The following is a 24,630-nucleotide window of genomic DNA, read 5'->3' as shown; positions in this document are numbered from 1 at the left end:
GGACAAAACATACCGTTCATAGAGAAGGAAAGGAGAGAGTGCAGAATGTTAGTGTTACAGTCATAGCTAGGGTGTAGTGAAAGATCAACTTAATATATTTGATTTGATTTATTATTGTCATATGTCTTGGTATACAGTGGAAAGTATTGTTTCTTGTGCACTATACGGACAAAGCATACCGTTCATAGAGAAGGAAAGAAGAGAGTGCAGAATGTTAGTGTTACAGTCACAGCTAGGGTGTAGAGAAAGATCAACTTAGTGCGAGATAGGTCCATTCAAAAGTCTGACAGCAGCAGGGAAGAAGCTGTTCTTGAGTCGGTCGGTGCGTGACCTCAGACTTTTGTATCTTTTTCCCGACGGAAGAAGGTGGAAGAGAGAATGTCCGTATGTAATGTAAGCCTACTCGTGACACTAATAAATAAACTTAAACTCTCCTGCCTTTTGTTTCAGACGAACGTGAAGCCGTGCAGAAGAAGACATTCACAAAATGGGTGAACTCGCACTTGGCAAGAGTGACGTGTCGGATCACGGACCTGTACACGGACCTGAGGGACGGACGCATGCTGATCCGTCTACTGGAGGTGTTGTCGGGGGAACAGCTGGTTAGTGTCCGTCTCTCGTCCTCTCGTGTGGCCGTGGTCGGAACGATGTGACAGGAGTGGCTTTAGGCCAGCGTTGGGTCATCAACCTTCCAAGCAGGTCACAAGCACCAACCAGGGTCTTCGTTTGAAGGACAGTCAAGAATTCTCCCAGCATAGTGTTATCAAAGGGAGGTTGACCCCCTTCTCTGGGAACTAACGCCTAACCACTCAAGGAGAAGTACCTGGCCTCATAATTAATCGCTGAAAGTTGGCACCCAGGTTGATAGGGTTGTTAAGAAGGCATACGGAGTGTTAGCTTTTATTGGTAGAGGGATTGAGTTTCGGAGCCAGGAGGTCATGCTGCAACTGTACAAAACTCTGGTGCGGCCGCACTTGGAGTATTGCGTGCAGTTCTGGTCGCTGCGTTATAGGAAGGATGTGGAAGCATTGGAAAGGGTGCAGAGGAGATTTACCAGGATGTTGCCTGGTATGGTGGGAAGGTCTTATGGGGAAAGGCTGAGGGACTTGAAGTTGTTTTCGTTAGAGAGAAGAAGGTTAAGAGGTGACTTAATAGAGGCATACAAGATGACCAGAGGATTAGATAGGGTGGATAGTGAGAGCCTTTTTCCTCGGATGGTGATGGCTAGCACGAGGGGACATAGCTTTAAATTGAGGGGTGAGAGATATAGGACCGATGTTAGAGGTAGGTTCTTTACTCAGAGAGTAGTAAGGGCGTGGAATGCCCTGCTTGCAGCAGTGGTGGACTCGTCAACGTTGAGAGCGTTCAAGTGGTTATTGGATAAACATATGGATGATATTGGAATAGTGTAGATTAGAGGGGCTTTAGATTGGTACCACTGGTCGGCGCAACATCGAGGGCCGAAGGGCCTGTACTGCGCTGTAATGTTCTATAATCTGTTAAAGAGTGTGTGAGACGTAGTACGATCTGCTCTTCAGCAATTTTTTGTGGTTATATCAAAGTTACTACCTGAGACTCTGGGCCCTATTTTACCATTTGGAATCCAAGCGCTGGCCGGACTTGAAACGTTTCGGATTCAACTTTTAGACCCGTTTTCAGGCGCCCCCATGCGCACTCTGACTGCAAAAAATATCAGCGATTGCGAATCGTGCCTGTGGGCGGGGCTTATCATGCCCGCAATCCTGCAGCTCCGATCGGAGTCTCCAACTGCGCGTGTGCAGAAGAAAAAAATTGATAGAATGCCGCTCCCCTGCCACATCCCTCCCGGGCCGGATAATGCCTCCCCCTGGTCCCGCACAGATATTGCCCCACCCCCCCACAACATTACTGACCCATCGCAGGCTTCTCCCCCCCTCATCCCCCCCCCTCCCCCCCCCCCCCCCCCACCAATCTCAAGCAGAGTGGCAGTGGACCCCCCTTCTCTCCACTGATCTCAGGCAGAGTGGCAGCGGAACCCCCCTTCCCCCTCACTGATCTCAGACAGAGTGGCAGCGGATCCCCCCTTCCCCCCCACTGATCTCAGGCAGAGTGGCAGCAGAACCCCCCCTTCCCCCCCTCACTGATCTCAAGCAGAGTGGCAGTGGACCCCCCTTCCCTCCACTGATCTCAGGCAGAGTGGCAGTGGACCCCCCCTCACTGATCTCAGGCAGAGTGGCAACGGACCCCCCCTTTCCCCCCCTCACTGATCTCAGGCAGAGTGGCAGTGGACCCCCCCTTACTGATCTCAGGCAGTTTGGCAGTGGACCCCCCTTCCCCCCCACACTGATCTCAGGCAGAGTGGCAGCGGATCCCCCCTCCCCCCCACACTGATCTCAGGCAGAGTGGCAGCGGACCCCCCTTCCCCCTCACTGATCTCAGGCAGAGTGGCAGCGGATCCCCCCTTCACCCCCACTGATCTCAGGCAGAGTGGCAGCGGACCCCCCCTTCCCCCCCTCACTGATCTCAAGCAGAGTGGCAGCGGATCCCCCCTTCCCCCCCACTGATCTCAGGCAGAGTGGCAGCGGAACCCCCCCTTCCCCCCCACTGATCTCAGGCAGAGTGGCAGCAGAACCCCCCCTTCCCCCCCTCACTGATCTCAAGCAGAGTGGCAGTGGACCCCCCTTCCCTCCACTGATCTCAGGCAGAGTGGCAGTGGACCCCCCCTCACTGACCTCAGGCAGAGTGGCAGCGGACCCCCCCCTTCCTCCCCTCACTGATCTCAGTCAGAGTGGCAGCAGACCCCCCCTCCCTCCCTCACTGATCTCAGGCAGAGTGGCAGCGGACCCCCCCCTCCCTCCCTCACTGATCTCAGGCAGAGTGGCAGCGGATCCCCCCTCCCCCCCCACACTGATCTCAGGCAGAGTGGCAGCGGATCCCCCCTTCCCCCTCACTGATCTCAGGCAGTGTGGCAGCGGACCCCCCCCCTTCCCCCTCACTGATCTCAGGCAGAGTGGCAGCAGACCACTGCCTGTTCTTTTATCCCTGTGATGACATATCGACAGTTCTGCTCACCCTATTATAGAAAGGATATTGTTAAACTAGAAAGAGTGCAGAAAAGATTTACTAGGATGCTACCGGGACTTGATGGTTTGAGTTATAAGGAGAGGTTGGATAGACTGGGACTTTTTTCTCTGGAGCGTAGGAGGTTGAGGGGTGATCTTATAGAGGTCTATAAAATAATGAGGGGCACAGATCAGCTAGATAGTCAACATCTTTTCCCAAAGGTAGGGGAGTCTAAAACTAGAGGGCATAGGTTTAAGGTGAGAGGGGAGAGATACAAAAGGGTCCAGAGGGGCAATTTTTTCACACAGAGGGTGGTGAGTGTCTGGAACGAGCTGCCAGAGGTAGTAGTAGAGGCGGGTACAATTTTGTCTTTTAAAAAGCATTTAGGCAGTTACGTGGGTAAGATGGGTAGAGAGGGATATGGGCCAAATGCGGGCAATTGGGACTAGCTTAGGGGTTTAAAAAAAAAGGGCGGCATGGACAAGTTGGGCCGAAGGGCCTGTTTCCATGTTGTAAACCTCTATGACTCTATGCTCTACTATAGGATTGATTATCAGGCTACCGTTCTTTTTGGCGAACAAAATTAATTAAATCAAATTACCTCAGGGACAAATTAAAAGGGGCAGCTCCCAAAAGGATGGGAAGTTAAAAATTTAAAGTTTATTTATTAGTCACAAGTAAGGCTTACTTTAACACTGCAATGAAGTTACTGTGAAAATCCCCTTGTCGCCACACTCCGGCGCCTGTTCGGGTCAATGCCCCCTAACCCAGTACGTCTTTCAGAGTGTGGGAGGAAACCGGAGCACCCGGAGGAAACCCACGCAGACACGGGGGGAGAACGTGCAGACTCCGCACAGACAGTGACCCGAGCCGGGAATCGAACCCGGGTCCCTGGCGCTGTGAAGCAGCGGTGCTAACCACCTAGGGTGGAGGGTGGGTGCACGCAGCAGTGCCGTGCAATCTTAGGCTGCACCGGTTCACGGGCTCCCGAGAGACTTGCCCTTTCTGCAATCTTGTGGAGTCCGTGAGCCACGTCTACATTTCGCGTTGTAGGCCGCACAACCTTTCTTGTGGCCTCAAAACCCTTCTGTTGATGCTTTGTTTGCACTTCAGTCCCGCCCTTCTGATCTACGGACACCCGGTGCCGGTGGGGGGGAGGGGCGGGAAAGGAGGAAGACCTCCTCGTGGACCTGCTCCTGGGCCTGGCAAAATTCACCATAAACAGGTCCAGGCAGCGGACGACCGAGGGGGTCGTCCGACCCGACTGTCTGCCCTTCTACTGCAGCTATATTCGCAGCTGAGTGTCCCTGGAGAAGGAGCATGTCATGTCCGAGGGCACAGTTGATGCCTTCCGTGCCCGCTGGGCACCGCAGGGACTGGGGTGTATTATTTGCCCCTTAGTGTCCAAAGATGTGCAGGTTAGGTGCATTGGCCATGCTAAATTGCCCCTTAGTGTCCAAAGATGTGCAGGTTAGGTGCATTGGCCATGCTAAATTGCCCCTTAGTGTCCAAAGATGTGCAGGTTAGGTGCATTGGCCATGCTAAATTGCCCCTTAGTGTCCAAAGATGTGCAGGTTAGGTGCATTGGCCATGCTAAATTGCCCCTTAGTGTCCAAAGATGTGCAGGTTAGGTGCATTGGCCATGCTAAATTGCCCCTTAGTGTCCAAAGATGTGCAGGTTAGGTGCATTGGCCATGCTAAATTGCCCCTTAGTGTCCAAAGATGTGCAGGTTAGGTGCATTGGCCATGCTAAATTGCCCCTTAGTGTCCAAAGATGTGCAGGTTAGGTGCATTGGCCATGCTAAATTGCCCCTTAGTGTCCAAAGATGTAATCACATTTTGATTAGACGTTTGAAGTTTCCTTTCTTCTTTGTCCTTTGTTTCGGGTGGCACAGTGGTTAGCACTGCTGCTTCACAAGCTCAGGAGGCCAATTAAAAAACTTCCTTTCACTTTCGAGATAGAAACTCAGGATGACTCTGTCTGCTTTTACTGGAAAGAGAAGGAAAACGTACGCTTATGCAAAACCCTAACGTATCCTCAGGATGATGCAATTCTTTCCACCCACTATTCATTCACAGGATGTGGGAGTCACTAACAAGGCCAGCATTTATTGCCCATCCCTAGTTACCCTTGGAGGGCAGTTGAGAGTCAATCACATTGCTGTGGCTCTGGAGTCACATGTAGGCCAGACTGGGGTAAGGACGGCAGATTTCCTTCCCTAAAGGGAACCAGATGGGTTTTTCCGACAATCGACAATGGGTCATCAGTAGATTCTTAATTCCAGATATTTTTAAATTGAATTCAAATAGGGTGGCACAGTGGGTTAGCACTGCTGCCTCACAGCGCCAGGGACCCGGGTGAGATTCCGGCCTCGGGTGACTGTGTGGAGTTTGCACATTCTCCCCGCGTCTGCGTGGGTTTCCTCCGGGTGCTCCGATTTCCTCCCACAGTCCAAAAGATGTGCGGGTTCGGTGGATTGACCATGCTAAATTGCCCCTTAGTGTCAGCGGCTAATCCCGCTGACACTGAGGGGCAATTTATCATGACCAATCCACCTAACCTGCACATCTTTAGACACTAAGGGGAAATTTAGCATGGCCAATCCACCTAACCCGCACATCTTTGGACACTAAGCGGCAATTTAGCATGGCCAATCCACCTAACCCGCACATCTTTGGACACTAAGCGGCAATTTAGCATGGCCAATCCACCTAACCCGCACATCTTTGGACACTAAGCGGCAATTTAGCATGGCCAATCCACCTAACCTGCACATCTTTGGACACTAAGCGGCAATTTAGCATGGCCAATCCACCTAACCTGCACATCTTTGGACACTAAGCGGCAATTTAGCATGGCCAATCCACCTAACCTGCACATCTTTGGACACTAAGCAGCAATTTAGCATGGCCAATGCACCCTAACCCAGTACATCTTTGGACATAAGGGGCAATTTAGCATGGCCAATCCACCTAACCTGCACATCTTTGGACACTAAGCGGCAATTTAGCATGGCCAATCCACCTAACCTGCACATCTTTGGACACTAAGGGGCAATTTAGCATGGCCGATGCACCCTAACCCAGTACATCTTTGGACACAAGGGGCAATTTAGCATGGCCAATACACCTAACCCGCTCATCTTTGGACACTAAGGGGCAATTTAGCATGGCCAATTCACCTAACCTGCACATCTTTGGACACTAAGCAGCAATTTAGCACGGCCAATCCACCTAACCTGCACATCTTTGGACACTGAGGGACAATTTAGCATGGCCAATCCACCTAACCTGCACATCTTTGGACACTAAGGGGCAATTTAGCATGGCCAATCCGCTTAACCTGCACATCTTTGGACACTAAGGGGCAATTTAGCATGGCCAATCCACCTAACCTGCACATCTTTGGACACTAAGGGACAATTTAGCATGGCCAATCTACCTAACCCACAGATCTTTGGAAACAAGGGTGCAATTTAGATTGGCCAATCCACCTAACTCGCACATCTTTGGACACTAAGGGGCAATTTAGCACGGCCAATCCACCTAACCTTAACATCGTTGGACACTAAGGGGCAATTTAGCATGGCCAATCCTCCGAACCTGCACATCTTTGGACTGTGGGAGGAAACCGGAGCATCCGGGGGAATCCCACGCAGACACGGGGAGAACGTGCAAACTCCATACAGGGAATCGAACTCGGGTTCCCTGACACCCTGAGGCGGCAGTGCTGACCCTATAAAGGGACAGTGGGAAGATGATACCACATTACACAGTAGCTCTGTACTGAGCAGAGATCTCCAAGGTGGTCCCGTTTCTTCATTTCTGCGTGACAGCAAGTTGTTTTGTTCCTGCTACTATCGTTATTTATGTCTGTTTAAAACATCAGAGGCAAACGTGCTTTTGAGTGGAAATAAATCCCAACCTCGAACTACAGTCTTCTTGAGGACCACCCGAAGTGATTCAGAATGGCCGCTCAGTGAAGCTAGATTGTATTGTGATCTTGGCTCCCTTGTCACAGGTCAGGGGACGCGAGGGTCTGGAAATTAAATAGTGCAACTGCTTCCTTTTGATGTAAGTCTATTCTTAATCAACCGTGGTCACTGGCATCCTTCCCTCAATGTAATGGGATGGCCACGCAGCAAAACAAAGCCCATTAGACATGGGGTAGCTTCCAAAAGCTTGAGGACGGCACGGTGGCACAGTGGGTTAGCACTGCTGCCTCACAGCGCCAGGGACCCGGGTTCGATTCCCGGCCTTGGGTCACTGTCTGTGTGGAGTCTGCACGTTCTCTCCCCGTTCTCTGCGTGGGTTTCCTCCGGGTGCTCCGGTTTCCTCCTACAGTCCGAAAGACGTGCTGGTTAGGTGGATTGGGCCGTGCTAAATTGTCCCTTCATGTCAGAGGGACTAGCTCGGGTAAATGCGTGGGGTTATGGAGATAAGGCCTAGGTAGGATTGTGGGTCAGTGCAGACTCGATGGGCCAAAAGGCCTCCTTCTGCGCTGTAGGATTCTATGAAATGATGACCATTGGTGCAGCGAAGGTTTACCAGGCTGATTCCTGGGATGGCAGGTCTGTCATATGAGGAGAGACTAAGTCGGTTAGGATTATATTCACTGGAGTTTAGAAGAGTGAGAGGGGATCTCATAGAAACTTATAAAATTCTAACAGGATTAGACAGGGTAGATTCAGAAAGAATGTTCCCGATGGTGGCCACTGAAGACTAACCTTCCTCATAGCTATTACCTGCACCTTGTAATTAAACGCATCAGCCACAATCTCTGCCTGGAACAGCGAGCCGGGAATTGTGAGCATCATGCTTGTTATATTGTCGCTCTCTCTGCAGTGACCGATGAACAGAGAGGATAATTTGTTCCCTAGATCATGAGTTGAGAGGGTTGGATTGTGAGGAGAGACTGAGTAGACTGGGGCTATACTCATTGCAATTCAGAAGAATGAGGGGAGATCTGATAGAAACATGTAAGATTATGAAGGGAATAGATAAGATAGAAGCAGGGAAGTTGTTTCCACTGGCGGCTGAAACTAGAACTAGGGGGCATGGCCTCAAAATAAGGGGGAGCAGATTTAGGACTGAGTTGAGGAGGAACTTCTTCACACAAAGGGTTGTGAATCTGTGGAATTCCCTGTCCAGTTGAGGCTACCTCATTGAATGTTTTTAAGGCAAGGATAGGTAGATTTTTGAACAGTAAAGGAATCAAGGGTTATGGTGAGCGGGCGGGTAAGTGGAGCTGAGTCCACAAAAAGATCAGCCATTATCTTATTGAATGATGGAGCAGGCTCGAGGGGCAAGATGGCCGACTCCTGCTCCTAGTTCTTATGTCCTTATGAAGGCTTCAAAGAACAGTACAGCACAGGAACAGGCCCTTCGGCCCTCCAAGCCTGCACCGATCACGTTGTCCTTTCTAGACCAACCGCTCATAACCCTCTATTCCCCATCTGTTCATGTGTCTATCCAGATAAGTCTTAAATGTGGCTAATGTATCTGCCTCATCACCTCACTTGGCAGTGCCCCCACCACCCTCTGTGTCAATAAAACTTCCCTCCGCACATCTCCACTGAACCTTTCCCCCCTTATCTTGAACTTGTGCCCCCCTTGTAATTGTCATTTCTGCCCTGGGGAAAAAGCTTCCAACTGTTCACCCTATCGATACCTCTCATAATTTTATAAACTTCTAGTCAGGTCGCCCCCTCAGCCTCCGTCTTTCCAGGGAGAACAATCCCAGTTTACCCAATCTCTCCTCATAGCTAATACCCTCCATACCAGGCAACATCCTGGTAAACCTTTTCTGCACTCTCTCCAAAGCCTCCACGTCCTGCTGGCAGTGTGGTGACCAGAACTGGACGCAGTATTCCAAATGTGGCCTGACCAGCGTTTTATACAACTGTAACATAATTTGCCAACTTTTATACTCGATGCCCCGTCCGATGAGGGCAAGCACGCCGTATGCTTTCCTCACCACCTTTTCCACCTGTGCTGCCACTGTGCTGCTTCAGATTAATCGGTAGGGGCGGCACGGCGGCACAGTGGTTAGCACCGCTGCCTCACAGCGCTAGGGACCCGGGTTCGATTCCCGGCAGGGTGGCACAGTGGGTTAGCACTGCTGCCTCACAGCGCCAGGGACCCGGGTTCGATTCCCAGCGTGTGTCACTGTCTGTGCGGAGTCCGCACGTTCTCCCCCCCGTGTCTGCGTGGGTTTCCTCCGGGTGCTCCGGTTTCCTCCCACAGTCCGAAAGACGTGCTGGGTTAGGGCGCATTGACCCGAACAGGCGCCGGAGTGTGGCGACTTGGGGGAGTTTCACAGTAACTTCATTGCGGTGTTAATGTAAGCCTTACTTGTGACACTAATAAATAAACTTAAACTTTACTTTAAAGTCTGCCGACTTTGGTTTGGCTGGTACAATTGTCCCTGTACCAATGAAGGGAAATTCCATCTCGGCATGTTGAGTCTGCTTGTTTATGCAGTGATCCCTGTGCGGAAGCGCAGAGATGGATGTCAGGTAAAACCTCCTGTGGTTGAGTGCTCGGTTGACACTAACATTGCAAGTTAACACATGAAGAATGGCACGGACCATTGAATTCTAACCAAGTATGAATTGGCATCATCACACAGGAGGAAAGAATATGCAATGTCAAACTTTGGATCACCCTTGGAGTAATCTGCACATTAAAGTTTATTTATTAGTGTCACAAGTAAGGCTTACATTATCACTGCAATGACGTTACTGTGAAATTCCCCCTAGTCGCCCACACTCCGGCGCCTGTTCGGGTCAATGCACCCTAACCAGCACGTCTTTCAGACTGTGGGAGGAAACTGGAACACCCAGAGTGCAGACACGGGGGGAGAACGTGCAGACTCCACACAGACAGTGACCCAAGCCGGGAATCGAACCCAAGTCCCTGGTGCTGAGAGGCAGCAGTGCTGACCACTGCGCCACAGTGCAGAAGGAGGTCGTTCGGCCCATCGAGTCTGCACCGACCACAATTCCACCCAGGCCCCATCCCCATAAGCCCATGCATTTACCCTGACCAGTCCCCCTGACACAAAGGGGCAATTTAACATGGCCAATCCACCTAACCTACAATTCTTTGGACACTAAGGGGCAATTTAGCATGGCCAATCCACCTAACCTACAACTCTTTGGACTGTCAGGGGCAATTTACCGTGGTCATTCCACCTAACCCACACATCTTTGGCCTGTGGAAAGAAACCAGAGCACCCGGAGGAAACCCACGCAGACACGGGGGGAGAACGTGCAGATTCCACGCAGACAGTGACCCAAAGCCGGGAATCGAACCCGGGTCCCTGGCGCTGTGAGGCAGTAGTGCTAACCCACTGTGCCATTGTGCCGCCCTAGTCTTGGTCTTCGAAGAAGGATACAGAGAAGTGGTGAAGGTTAAAAAAAAATGTACAAGCGTGATGCAGAAGGTTTAATCTATCAGGAAAAGCTGCACTAGTTTCCTGTTTTAAAGAAAAACAGAAGCTGTGGAATAATTAGGTCTTAAAATTAGTGAGGGATGTGCTAGGTTAAATTTAGAGAAGATATTTCCACTTGTGGCAGAGCAGAACTGGGGGTGGGAGGAGAGACCAGAAGTCGAGACTATTAATATAAGTCTGTCACTAATAAATCCACGGTGTTCAGGAGAAACCTCATTACAAAGAACAACACAGCACAGGAACAAGCCCTTTGGCCCATTAGGCCCACGCCAATACGCAGCTTCCAACTCTCTGTTCGCCTACCGTTCATGTGGTATTTAAAAATTCACTTGTGGGACATGGGCGTCGCTGGCTGGGCCCAGCACTTATTGCCCATCCCTAGTTGCCCCTTGAGAAGGTGGTGGGGAGCTGCCATCTTGAATCGCTGCAGTCCACGTGCTGTGGGTTGACCCACAATGCCGTTAGGGAGGGAGTTCCAGGATTTTGACCCAGCGACTGCGAAGGAATGGCCGATATACTTCCAAGTCAGGGTGATGGGTTGCTTTGGGGGGGCGGGGGGGGAACTTGCAGGTGGTGGTGTTCCCCATGTGTCTGCTGCCCTTGTCCTTGTGTCCATCAAGATAAGCCTTGAACTTTGCTAATGTGCATACTTCCACCACCACCACCACAGGCAGTGCGTTCCAGGCACCCAACCACCCTCTGTGTGAAAAACCTTCCCCCCACGTCCCCCCCGAAACTTACCCCCTCTCATCTTAAACCTGTGCACTCATGCAGTCGACCTTTCCATCCTGAGAAAAAGCCTCCGACGATCCACCCCATCTATGCCCCTTATAATTTTGTAGACTTTTTGCCGATAGAGTGAGGAGAGATCTCACTACCACTGGGAGTGTTGAGGCAAATACTTCAGATGGGTTTTGGTGGGGGAGGGGGAGGGGGGGATTGCATGAATATATGAGGGGGGAAGGAATAGAAAGATAAACTGGTGGACTGAGATAATGAGGGTGGGAGAAGGCACCAGTGGAGCCCAAACAGTGGAAGGGCCCTGATGGGCTGAATGGCCTGTTTCTGCGCTGTGTACGGTATGTTGGGTGGGGAGGAACAGCAGATGTTGGCGACACGGTGGCACAGTGGTTAGCACGGCTGCCTCACAGCGCCAGGGATCTGGCTTCGATTCCCGGCTCGGGTCTCTGTCCGTGCAGAGTCTGCACGTTCTCCCCCCCGTGCCTGCGTGGGTTTCCTCCGGGTGCTCCGGTTTCCTCCCACAGTCCAGAGCAGCGCGGGTTAGGTGGATTGGCCGTGCTAAATTGCTCCTTGGTGTTCAAAGATGTGTGGGTTAGGTGGATTGGCCATGCTAAATTGCCCCTTAGTGTCATAAGAACATAAGAAATAGGAGCAGGAGTAGGCCATCTAGCCCCTCGAGCCTGCCCCGCCATTCAATAAGATCATGGCTGATCTGACGTGGATCAGTACCACTTACCCGCCTGATCCCCATAACCCTTAATTCCCTTACCGATCAGGAATCCATCCATCCGCGCTTTAAACATATTCAGCGAGGTAGCCTCCACCACCTCAGTGGGCAGAGAATTCCAGAGATTCACCACCCTCTGGGAGAAGAAGTTCCTCCTCAACTCTGTCTTAAACCGACCCCCCTTTATTTTGAGGCTGTGTCCTCTAGTTTTAACTTCCTTACTAAGTGGAAAGAATCTCTCCGCCTCCACCCTATCCAGCCCCCGCATTATCTTATAAGTCTCCATAAGATCCCCCCTCATCCTTCTAAACTCCAACGAGTACAAACCCAATCTCCTCAGCCTCTCCTCATAATCCAAACCCCTCATCTCCGGTATCAACCTGGTGAACCTTCTCTGCACTCCCTCCAATGCCAACACATCCTTCCTCATATAAGCGGACCAATACTGCACACAGTATTCCAGCTGCGGCCTCACCAATGCCCTGTACAGGTGCATCAAGACATCCCTGCTTTTATATTCTATCCCCTTCGCAATATAGGCCAACATCCCATTTGCCTTCTTGATCACCTGTTGTACCTGCAGACTGGGCTTTTGCGTCTCATGCACAAGGACCCCCAGGTCCCATTGCACGGTAGCATGTTTTAATTTGTTTCCATTGAGATAGTAATCCCATTTGTTATTATTTCCTCCAAAGTGTATAACCTCGCATTTCTCAACGTTATACTCCATTTGCCATATCCTCGCCCACTCACTCAGCCTGTCCAAATCTCTCTGCAGATCTTCTCCGTCCTCCACACGATTCACTTTTCCACTTATCTTTGTGTCGTCTGCAAACTTCGTTACCCTACACTCCGTCCCCTCCTCCAGATCATCTATATAAATGGTAAACAGTTGCGGCCCGAGTACCGATCCCTGCGGCACGCCACTAGTTACCTTCCTCCAACCTTTAGATTGGCTAAGAGGGAGTTGAAGAGCGAGCTTAGAAGGGCTAAAAGGGGACATGAGAAGACTTTGGCGGATAGGGTTAAAGAGAATCCTAAGGCGTTCTATAGGTATGTCAAGAACAGAAGGTTGGTTAGGGCAAGTTTAGGGCCAGTTATAGATGGCAGAGGGAAGTTATGTGTGGAACCGGAGGAGATTGGTGAAGCATTGAACCAATATTTCTCTTCGGTGTTCACGCAAGGGGACATGAATATAGCTGAGGAGGACACTGGGTTGCAAGGGAGTAGAATAGACAGTATTACAGTTGATAAGGAGGATGTGCAGGATATTCTGGAGGGTCTGAAAATAGATAAATCCCCTGGTCCGGATGGGATTTATCCAAGGATTCTCTGGGAGGCAAGAGAAGTGATTGCAGAGCCTCTGGCTCTGATCTTCAGGTCGTCGTTGGCCTCTGGTATAGTACCAGAAGATTGGAGGTTAGCGAATGTTGTCCCATTGTTTAAGAAGGGGAACAGAGACTTCCCCGGGAATTATAGACCGGTGAGTCTCACTTCTGTTGTCGGCAAGATGTTGGAAAAAATTATAAGGGATAGGATTTATAGTTATTTGGAGAGTAATGAATTGATAGGTGATAGTCAGCATGGTTTTGTGGCAGGTAGGTCGTGCCTTACTAACCTTATTGAGTTTTTTGAGAAAGTGACCAAGGAGGTGGATGGGGGCAAGGCAGTGGACGTGGTATATATGGATTTTAGTAAGGCGTTTGATAAGGTTCACCATGGTAGGCTTCTGCAGAAAATGCAGATGTATGGGATTGGGGGTGATCTAGGAAATTGGATCAGGAATTGGCTAGCGGATAGGAAACAGAGGGTGGTGGTTGATAGTAAATATTCATCATGGAGTGCGGTTACAAGTGGTGTACCTCAGGGATCTGTTTTGGGGCCACTGCTGTTTGTAATATTTATTAATGATCTGGATGAGGGTATAGTTGGGTGGATTAGCAAATTTGCTGATGACACCAAAGTCGGTGGTGTGGTAGACAGTGAGGAAGGGTGTCGTAGTTTGCAGGAAGACTTAGACAGGTTGCAAAGTTGGGCCGAGAGGTGGCGGATGGAGTTTAATGCGGAGAAGTGTGAGGTAATTCACTTTGGTAGGAATAACAGATGTGTTGAGTATAGGGCTAATGGGAGGACTTTGAATAGTGTGGAGGAGCAGAGGGATCTAGGTGTATGTGTGCATAGATCCCTGAAAGTTGGGTATCAAGTAGATAAGGTTGTTAAGAAGGCATATGGTGTCTTGGCGTTTATTGGTAGGGGGATTGAATTTAGGAGTCGTAGCGTTATGTTGCAACTGTACACAACTCTGGTGCGGCCGCACTTGGAGTACTGTGTGCAGTTCTGGTCCCCACATTACAGGAAGGATGTGGAGGCTTTGGAGAGGGTGCAGAGGAGGTTTACCAGGATGTTGCCTGGTATGGAGGGGAGATCCTATGAGGAGAGGCTGAGGGATTTGGGATTGTTTTCGCTGGAAAGGCGGCGGCTAAGAGGGGATCTTATTGAAACATATAAGATGATTAGAGGTTTAGATAGGGTGGATAGTGATAGCCTTTTTCCTCTGATGGAGAAATCCAGCACGAGGGGGCATGGCTTTAAATTGAGGGGGGGTAGTTATAGAACCGATGTCAGGGGTAGGTTCTTTACCCAGAGGGTGGTGAGGGATTGGAATGCCCTGCCAGCATCAGTAGTAAATGCGCCTAGTTTGGGGGCGTTTAAGAGATCCGTAGATAGGTTCATGGACGAAAAGAAATTGGTTTAGGTTGGAGGGTCACAGTTTTTTTTTTAACTGGTCGGTGCAACATCGTGGGCCGAAGGGCCTGTTCTGCGCTGTAATGTTCTATGTTCTATGTTCTAACCGGAAAAACACCCATTTATTCCGACTCTTTGCTTCCTGTCGGATAGCCAGCCCCCAATCCACTTTAACACACTACCCCCAACTCCGTGTGCCCTAATCTTCTTCAGATGTCCAAAGATGTGCGGGTTAGGTGGATTGGCCATGCTAAATTGCTCCTTGGTGTTCAAAGATGTGCGGGTTAGGTGGATTTGCCATGTTAAATTGCCCCTTAGTGTCCAAAGATGTGCGGGTTAGGTGGATTGGCCATGCTAAATTGCCCCTTAGTGTCCAAAGATGTGCGGGTTAGGTGGACTGGCCATGCTAAATTGCCCCATAGTGTCCAAAGATGTGCGGGTTAGGTGGATTGGCCATGCTAAATTGCCCCTTAGTGTCCAAAGATGTGCAGGTTCGGTGGATTGGCCATGCTAAATTGTCCCTTAGTGTCCAAAGATGTGTAAGTTAGGTGGATTGACCATGCTAAATTGCCCCTATTGGGGGACTAGCAGGGTAAATATGTGGAGTTACGGGGATAGGGCCTGGGTGGGATTGTGGTGGGTGCAGACTCGATGGGCCGAATGGCCTCATTCTGCACTGTAGGGATCCTATGACCAACAGAAGATTAAGCAGCACATGTCCGAGGTTGCTTTGCCCAGCGTGCAGCCAGAGCCCTCTATCAGCACAACTGTAGAACCCTCATTTCCTGGTTTCCTCTGGCTGGAATAATTTCCGTCAACACTGCCATCAATTTCACCAGCTTAAATCGAGAGCTCGTTGCGGGAGCATTTCCGAAACCAATATCCTCCCACGCTGTTGTTTAACGTGTCAAAGCAGCAGGTGCCGCCAAGTTGAATATTTCATCTTGATCTGTTTGCCTAAACCAAGCAAAAAAAAATATTGGCCCAGTCTGCTGCACAAACATACTGCCAGGACCGCCTTCCGTGTAACACATCGGCTGAGTGTGCCAGTTACTTACTGTGTCTGGGTGCGTTTCCTCCGGGTGCTCCAGTTTCCTCGTATAGTCCAAAGATGTGCCATTTAGGTGGATTGGCCATGCTACATTGCCCCTTAGTGTCCAAAGATATGTGGGTTAGGTGGATTGGCCATGCTAAATTGCCCCTTAGTGTCCAAAGATGTGCGGGTTAGGTGGATTGGCCATGCTAAATTGCCTCTTCGTGTCCAAAGATGTGCAGGTTAGGTAGGCTGGCCATGCTAAATTGCCCCTTAGTGTCTAAAGATGTGCAGCTTAGGTGGATTGGCCATGCTAAATTGCCCCTTAGTGTCCAAAGATGTGTGGGTTAGGTGGATTGGCCATGATAAATTGCCTCTTAGTGTCCAAAGATGTACAGGTTAGGTGGATTGGCCGTGCTAAATTGCCCCTCAGTGTCCAAAGATGTGCGGGTTAGGTGGATTGGGCATGCTAAATTACCCCTTAGTGTCCAAAGATGTGCAGGTTAGGTGGATTGGCCATGCTAAATTGCCCCTTAGTGTCCAAAGATGTGCGGGTTAGGTGGATTGGCCATGCTAAATTGCCCCTTAGTGTCCAAAGATGTGCAGGTTAGGTGGATTGGCCATGCTAAATTGCCCCTTAGTGTCCAAAGATGTGCGGGTTAGGTGGATTGGCCATGCTAAATTGCCCCTTAGTGTCCAAAGATGTGCAGGTTAGGTGGATTGGCCATGCTAAATTGCCCCTTAGTGTCCAAAGATGTGCGGGTTAGGTGGATTGGCCATGCTAAATTGCCCCTTAGTGTCCAAAGATGTGCAGGTTAGGTGGTTTGGCCATGGGAAATGTTTTGAGTTTAAGTTTTTATTTATTAGTCACAAGTAGGCTTACATTAACACTGCAATGAAGTTGGTGTGAAAATCCCCCTAGTCGCCACACTCCGGCGCCTGTTCGGGTTACACTGAGGGAGAATTTAGCACGGCCAATCCACCTAACCTGCACATCTTTGGACTGTGGGCGGAAACCGGAGCACCCGGAGGAAACCCACGCAGACCTCGGGGAGAACGTGCAGACTCCACACAGACAATGACCCAAGCTGGGAATCGAACCCGGATCCCTCGCGCTGTGAAGCAGCAGTGCTTTCCACCGTGCTACCGTACCAGTGGGATTTTTTGGCTGAGCTCCAACAGCAGCATAGTGGTTAGCATTGCTGCCTCACAGCGCCAGGGAGCCAGGTTCGATTCCCGGTTTGGGTCACTGTCGGTGCGGAGTTTGCACGTTCTCCCCGTGTCTGCGTGGGTTTCCTCTCACAGTCCGAAAGACGTGCTGGTTAAGTGGATTGGCCATGCTAAATTCTCCCTCAGTGTAACCCGAACAGGCGCCAGAGTGTGGCGACTCGGGGATTTTTACAGTAACTTCATTGCAGTGTTAATGTAAGCCTTACTTGTGACACTAATCAATAAACTTTAAACAGGTTCAAAGTCCTATCGGTAAACCATCAAAATAAAAATGTTATTAGGAATGAGAGCGCTGATTCCAGGATGCTTGCAGGAAATCTGGCTTGAAGGGTGCTGAAGAAGCTTAGGGCCGGCACGGTGGCGCAGTGGTCAGCACGGCTGCCTCACAGCACCAGGGACCCGGGTTCGATTCCCGGTTTGGGGTCACTGTCTGTGCGGAGTCTCCACATTCTCCCCCCCGTGTCTGCGTGGGTTTCCTCCGGGCGCTCCGGTTTCCTCCCACAGTCCGAAAGACGCGCGGGTTAGTTGGATTGGCCGTGCTAAATTGCCCCTTAGTGTCTGTGGGACTATCTACGGTAAATGTGTGGGGCTATGGGGATGGGGCCTGGGTGGGATTGTGGTCGGTGCAGACTCGATGGGCCGAAGGGTCTCCTTCTGCACTGTCGGGATTCTATGATACCTCAACATTGTAACCCTGAACTTCCAATCCATACTTCCTTTCCCAGTGCGTCTTCCCACTGGGAACGTGGTTCTAACAGTGATGATGTTAGATGTGACGAGGTTCCTTGTGCCGACTCGATTTAATGTGAGGCCCAACTGCAGGCGTAATGAGTCATTCATTGGGCACTTTCATTTATGCCTCTTTAGAGGGTTTCTGTGGGTGAACCTGTACCTCCTATTAATCACGGTGTCAGAGACTGGACCAGTCACACCTGTGTGCTGTGTGCCTCCTCTTGTTTGTGAACTTTCTACGTGCAAATAAAGATGAATGTGTTCACTGCTCGATGACAAGTGTTTGCAGTGGATTGAAGAGGTGTGGTTCACCAGCAGAACAGGAAAGTGCACATGCCATTCAGTCTTCCCGTTTATTCAGCAGACATCTGAATCTCGACTGAAACCTTTCAATCTCCACGGACAACGGAGGGAGAATATTTTAATATTTTGATTTTGATTTGATTTATTATTGTCACATGTATTAACATACAGTGAAAAGTATCGTTTCTTGCGCGCTACACAGACAAAGCATACCGTTCACAGAGAAGGAAAGGAGAGAGTGCAGAATGTAGTGTTACAGTCATAGCTAGGGTGGAGAGAAAGATCAACTTAATGCGAGGTAGGTCCATTCAAAAGTCTGTCGGCAGCAGGGAAGAAGCTGTTCTTGAGTCGGTCGGTACGTGACCTCAGACTTTTGTATCTTTTTCCCGACGGAAGAAGGCGGAAGAGAGAATGTCCGGGGGTGCGTGAGGTCCTTAATTATGCTGGCTGCTTTTCCCCGAGGCAGCGGGAAGTGTGGACAGAGTCAATGGATGGGAGGCTGGTTTGCGTGATGGGATTGGGCTACATTCACGACCTTTTGTAGTTTCTTGCGGTCTTGGGCAGAGCAGGAGCCCATACCAAGCTGTGATACAACCAGAAAGAATGCTAGGGTGCAGTGAAAAGTATTGTTTCTTGCGCACTATGCAGACAAAGCATACCATTCATAGAGATGGAAAGGAGAGGGTGCAGAATGTAGTGCTACAGTCGCAGCTAGGGTGTAGAGAAAGATCAACTTAATGCAAGGTAAGTCAATTCAAAAGTCTGACAGCAGCAGGGAAGAAGCTGTTCTTTAGTCGGTCGGTACGTGACCTCAGACTTTTATAACTTTTCCCGACGGAAGAAGGTGGAAGAGAGAATGTCCGGGGTGCGTGGGGTCCTTGATTATGCTGGCTGCTTTTCCCCGAGGCAGCGGGAAGTGTAGACAGAGTCAATGGATGGGAGGCTGGTTTGCGTGATGGATTGGGCTACATTCACGACCCTTTGTAGTTCCTTGCGGTCTTGGGCATTATTTTTTAATTTTAATTTTAATTCATTATTTTTTAATGACCGATGAATCCACAGTATAAAATCAAAGTCACCTTTATTTTTGCGTGCAGCTAGATGGGGAAAGATGCCAAATGTTAAAAAATCATACTCTTCAGTGTACTCAGTTTCCAATGTTTTTGGCTCATTATCAGCCTTGCAAATCCTCGAGGTGTCAATTGCCTCTGAGGAACAGGAGCTGCACAAGTGTGCAACAGTCCCAAGATCTTCAGGTTAGGTTCTTGATTAATAAGAGGATCAGGGGTTATACGGAAAAGGCAGGAGAATGGGGATGAGAAAAATATCAGCCATGATTGAATGGCGGAGCAGACTCGATGGGCCGAGTGGCCGAATTCTGCTCCTATGTCTTATGGTCTTATGGTCGGATGATTGTCCATGCAAAATTGCCCCTTAGTGTCCAAAGATGTGCAGGTTAGGTGGATTGGCCATGCTAAATTGCTCCTTAGTGTCCAAAGATATGCAGGTTAGGTGGATTGGCCATGCTAAATTGCTCCTTAGTGTCCAAAGATGTGCAGGTTAAGTGGATTGGCCATGCTAAATTGCCCCTTAGTGTCCAAAGATGCGCTGGTTAGGTGGATTGGCCATGCTAAATTGCCCCTCAGTGTCCAAAGATGTGCGGGTTAGGTGGATTGGCCATGCTAAATTGCTCCTTGGTGTCCAAAGATGTGTAGGTTAGGTGGATTGGCCATGCTAAATTGCCCCTTAGTGTCCGAGGATGCGCTGGTTAAGTGGATTGGCCATACTAAATTGCCCCTTAGTGTCCGAGGATGTGCGGGTTAGGTGGATTGGCCATGTTAAATTGCCCCTTAGTGTCCGAGGATGTGCGGGTTAGGTGGATTGGCCATGTTAAATTGCCCCTTAGTGTCCGAGGATGTGTGAGTTAGGTGGATTGGCCATGTTAAATTGCCCCTTAGTGTCCGAGGATGTGTGGGTTAGGTGGATTGGCCGTGCTAAATTGCCCCTTAGTGTCCAAAGATGTGCGGGTTAGGTGGATTGGCCATGTTAAATTGCCCCTTAGTGTCCGAGGATGTGCGGGTTAGGTGGATTGGCCATGTTAAATTGCCCCTTAGTGTCCGAGGATGTGTGGGTTAGGTGGATTGGCCATGTTAAATTGCCCCTTAGTGTCCAAAGATGTGCGGGTTAGGTGGATTGACCATGCCAAGTTGCGCCTTCGTGTCTAAGGGGGACTAGCTAGGTTAAATACATGGGGTTATGGGGATAGGGCCTGGGTGGGATTATGCAGACTCGATGAGCCAACTGGCCCCCTTCTGCACTGCAGGGATTCTACCTAATCCTGCAGGACTTTCCTGGCTATCCAAGTAACATACTGCCATCGGACCTTTGAATGGACCTACCGTATATTAAGTTGATCTTTCTCTACACCCTTAGCTCGGATTCGATTCCCGGCTCGGGTCACTGTCTGTGCAGAGTCTGCACGTTCTCCCCCCGTGTCTGCGTGGGTTTCCTCCGGGTGCCCTGGTTTCCTCCCACAGTCCGAAAGACATGTTGGTTAGGGTGCTAAATTCTCCCTCAGTGTAACCCGGACAGGCGCCGGAGTGTGGCGACTGGGGGATTTTCACAGTAACTTCATTGCAGTGTTAATGTAAGCCTTCTCGTGACAATAATAAATAAACTTTAAATGTGCATAGTACCCAAAGGGTGATCCAAAGTTTGACATTAAAAAAAGTTGATGAACGATATGTTGTGTCTGTATCGTGCGCAAAAAAAAATACTTTTCACTGTATCCCAGTACGTGACCTCAGGCATTTGTGTATTAACCCAAGGTCTCTGCTTCTATTCCCAGCCCAAACCCACCAAAGGACGGATGCGGATTCACTGTTTGGAGAACGTGGACAAGGCCTTGCAATTCCTGAAGGAGCAGAAAGTCCACCTGGAAAACATGGGCTCTCATGACATTGTGGATGGGAACCATCGCCTCACCCTGGGCCTAATCTGGACCATCATCCTTCGCTTCCAGGTAGTTACTGCAGGGTTGTTGCATCAAGAAGGAAATTAACTGACTGTGAATAGTGAATGAATGAGAGGGTGACACGGTGGTTAGCACTGCTGCCTCATAGTGCCAAGGACGCGGGTTCAATTCTGGCCTTGGGTGGCTGTCTGTGTGGAGCTTGCATATTCTTCCCGTGTCTTTCCTTCGTGTGCTCCGGTTTCCTCCCACAGCCCAAAGATGTGCGGGTTCGGTTGACTGGCCAGGCTAAATTGCCCCTTAGTGTCCAAAGATGTGCAGGTTAGGTGGATTGGCCATGCTAAATTGCCCCTTAGTGTCCAAAGATGTGTAGGTTAGGTGGATTGGCCATGCTAAATTGCCCCTTAGTGTCCAAAGATATGCGAGTTAGGCGGATTGGCCATGCTAAATTGCCCCTTAGTGTCCAAAGATGTGCGAGTTAGTTGGATTGGCCATGCTAAATTGCCCCTTCGTGTCCAAAGATGTGTGGGTTAGGTGGATTGGCCATGCTAAATTGCCCCTTAGTGTCCAAAGATGTGTAGGTTAGGTGGATTGGCCATGCTAAATTGCCCCTTAGTGTCCAATGATGTGCGGGTTAGGTGGATTGGCCGTGCTAAATTGCCCCTTAATGTCCAAAGATGTGCAGGTTAGGTGGATTGGCCATGCTAAATTGCCCCTTAGTGTCCAAAGATGTGCGGGTTAGGTGGATTGGCCGGGCTAAATTGCCCCTTAATGTCCAAAGATGTGTGGGTTCAGGGGATTGGCCACGCTAAATTGCCCCTTAGTGTCAGTGGGATTAGCAGGGTAAATACGTGGGGTTACGATGATGGGGCTTGGGTGGGACTGTTGTCGATGCCGACTCGATGGGCCAAATGGCCTCCTTCTGTACTGTGCTATGAAAATTTTGTCAGCACTCTCTCCAGTTCCTCCATATTCCTTTTTATAATATGGCGACCAGAACTTCACACAGCGCTCTAAGTGTCGTCTAACAAGGTTCAATACAGGTTTATCATAACTTTCCTACTTTCCAATTCTATCCCTATGGCAATAAAACCTGGTGCATGGTCTACTTTTCATTTGAATGGCCTTGTACACCTTTGGCGGATCTTTTGGCAATTGGTGTCTTTATACTCCCGCGATCCCTTTGTCCCTGTACCTCACCTAAACTTGCCCTTTCTGAGTGATAAGTGACTTCAGGTTTGGGCAGTAGATGCTGGCCATGAACAAACACAAAAAAAAGAAATATCGTGGCGAATTTTCCTGTTCCACCCGCGGGTGAGGGGCGGACCATGGAAAGATCTGTTGACGTCGGGTGGGATTTTCCGGTTTCGGGGCGAGGGCGGCCGGAAGATCCCACCATTTTCGTGCAATTTTCATTGTTCTACAAATGTGAAGGGTACTCAGGCGTTGCAAAGCCAATAAAACTTATTTAAACTGACGTCCAGCTTAAGACACCTGAATGATGTGCGGAGGTTTAAGAATTGGATTGTTGTTCCCTACACTGGAGAGTAGAGGTTTCGGAATGATAGTGTTCCACTGTCCAACACCCTTAATAGAGAGATAAATCAAACCCAAACAGTACGTTGAGGTTTGGCACACTCGAGGCGCACTTAATCCCAAGCTCAAACCTGCAAGATGAAAGTTAAGTAGATAAACATAAAATGCCTGATACATGGAGCACTGTGTATCATTTTGATCTCCTTATCGAAAGAGGGAGTGCAACAAATGTTTACTGGGCTAAATCCTTAGATGGGGGAGAGAGATGGGGAAGATTTGGGGAAGGAATTCCAGAGCCCAGATTGGGGGAGCAATGGGAGGGGAGCGGGGACAGGGGGTCGCGCAAGGGACGAGAATGGGTGAAGAACAAAAGTTGCAATATAAATGTGCAAATTATTGCTCCAGATAGAAACATAGAAGATAGGAGCAGGAGGAGGCCATTCGGCCCTTCGAGCCTGCTCCCCCATTCATCACCATCATGGCTGATCATCCAACTCAATAGCCTAATCCTGCTTTCTCCCCATAACTTTTGATCCCGTTCGCCCCCAAGTGCTATATCCAGCCGCCTCTTGAATACATTCAATGTTTTGGCATCAACTACTTCCTGTGGGAATGAATTCCACAGGCTCACCGGGTGAAGAAATGTCTCCTCACCTGCGTCCTAAATGGTCTACCCCGAATCCTCAGACTGTGACCCCCTGGTTCTGGACTCCCCCCACCATCGGGAACATCCTCCCTGCATCTACCCTGTCTAATCCTGTTAGAATTTTATAAGTCTCTATGAGATCCCCTCTCATTCGTCCGAACTCCAGCGAAAACAATCCTAATCTTGTCAATCTCTCCTCATACATCAGTCCCGCCATCCCCGGAATCAGCCTGGTAAACCTTCGCTGCACTCCCTCAAGAGCAAGAACATCCTTCCTCAGAAAAGGAGACCAAAACTGCACACAATACTCTAGGTGTGGCCTCACCAAGGCCCTGTATAATTGCAACAACACATCCCTCGCTCCTGTACTCGAAACCTCTCGCAATGAAGGCCAACATACCATTTGCCTTCTTTACCGCCTGCCGCACTTATCTTCAGTCTAATAGAACATTACAGCGCAGTACAGGCCCTTCGGCCCTCGATGTTGCGCTGACCAGTGAAACCAATCTAAAGCCCCTCTAATCTACACTATTCCAATATCATCCATATGTTTATCCAATAACCATTTGAATGCTCTTAATGTTGACGAGTCCACTACTGCTGCAGGCAGGGCATTCCACGCCCTTACTACTCTCTGAGTAAAGAACCTACCTTTAACATCTGTCCTATATCTCTCACCCCTCAATTTAAAGCTATGTCCCCTCATGCTAGCCATCACCATCCGAGGAAAAAGGCTCTCACTATCCACCCTATCCAATCCTCTGATCATCTTGTATGCCTCTATTAAGTCACCTCTTAACCTTGTTCTCTCTAACGAAAACAACCTGAAGCCCCTCAGCTTTTCCTCATACGATTTTCCCACCATACCAGGCAACATCCTGGTAAATCTCCTCTGCACCCTTTCCAACACTTCCACATCTTTCCTATAACGCGGCGACCAGAACTGTACGCAATACTCCAAATGCGGCCGCACCAGAGTTTTGTACAGTTGCAGCATGACCTCCTGGCTCCGAAACTCAATCCCTCTACCAATAAAAGCTAATGTCGCCCTGTTGGCAGACAACAGATTTGTGTTTGTGTCCCTAACACAGAAGTTATTTGCAAAGTTAATGTTATTTTTTTAAATGGGCGGCGCAGTGATTCGCACTGCTGCCTCACAGCGCCAGGGACCCGGGTTCGATTCCCGGCTTGGGTCACCGTCTGTGTGGAGTCTGCGCGTTCTCCCCCTCGTGGGTCTGCGTGGGTTTCCTCCGGGTGCTCCGGTTTCCTCCCACAGTCCAAAGACGTGCAGGTTTGGTGGATTGGCCATGCTAAATTGCCCCTTATTGTCAGGGGGATCAGCAGGGTGGATGCGTGGGGTTACGGGGGATAAGGCCTGGGTGGGATTGTTGTCAGTTCAGACTCGATGGGCCGAATGGCCTCTTCCTGCACTGCAGGGTTTCTATGAAGTTCTTCACATTGTGGAAGT

At 49.8% G+C, this 24,630-nt stretch overlaps 1 protein-coding gene across 2 annotated transcripts in view; it reads left to right on the top strand.

Annotated features, from left to right (window-relative positions):
* Positions 1 to 24,630, top strand: part of sptbn2 (spectrin, beta, non-erythrocytic 2) — a 249,750-nt gene that overhangs the window by 101,825 nt on the left and 123,295 nt on the right. For both annotated transcript variants that reach the window (XM_078200926.1, XM_078200925.1), the window contains exons 2-3: positions 451 to 602; positions 20,858 to 21,031. In XM_078200926.1, coding sequence (XP_078057052.1) covers positions 451 to 602; positions 20,858 to 21,031 — 326 coding nt within the window. The remainder of the gene's footprint in view (positions 1 to 450; positions 603 to 20,857; positions 21,032 to 24,630) is intronic.

This window comes from Mustelus asterias, chromosome 33 (assembly GCF_964213995.1).
Source record: "Mustelus asterias chromosome 33, sMusAst1.hap1.1, whole genome shotgun sequence".
Classification (NCBI taxonomy): domain Eukaryota; kingdom Metazoa; phylum Chordata; class Chondrichthyes; order Carcharhiniformes; family Triakidae; genus Mustelus; species Mustelus asterias.
The sequence above is the reverse complement of the archived record's forward strand: the minus strand, read 5'-3'. Positions and strand labels throughout refer to the sequence as shown.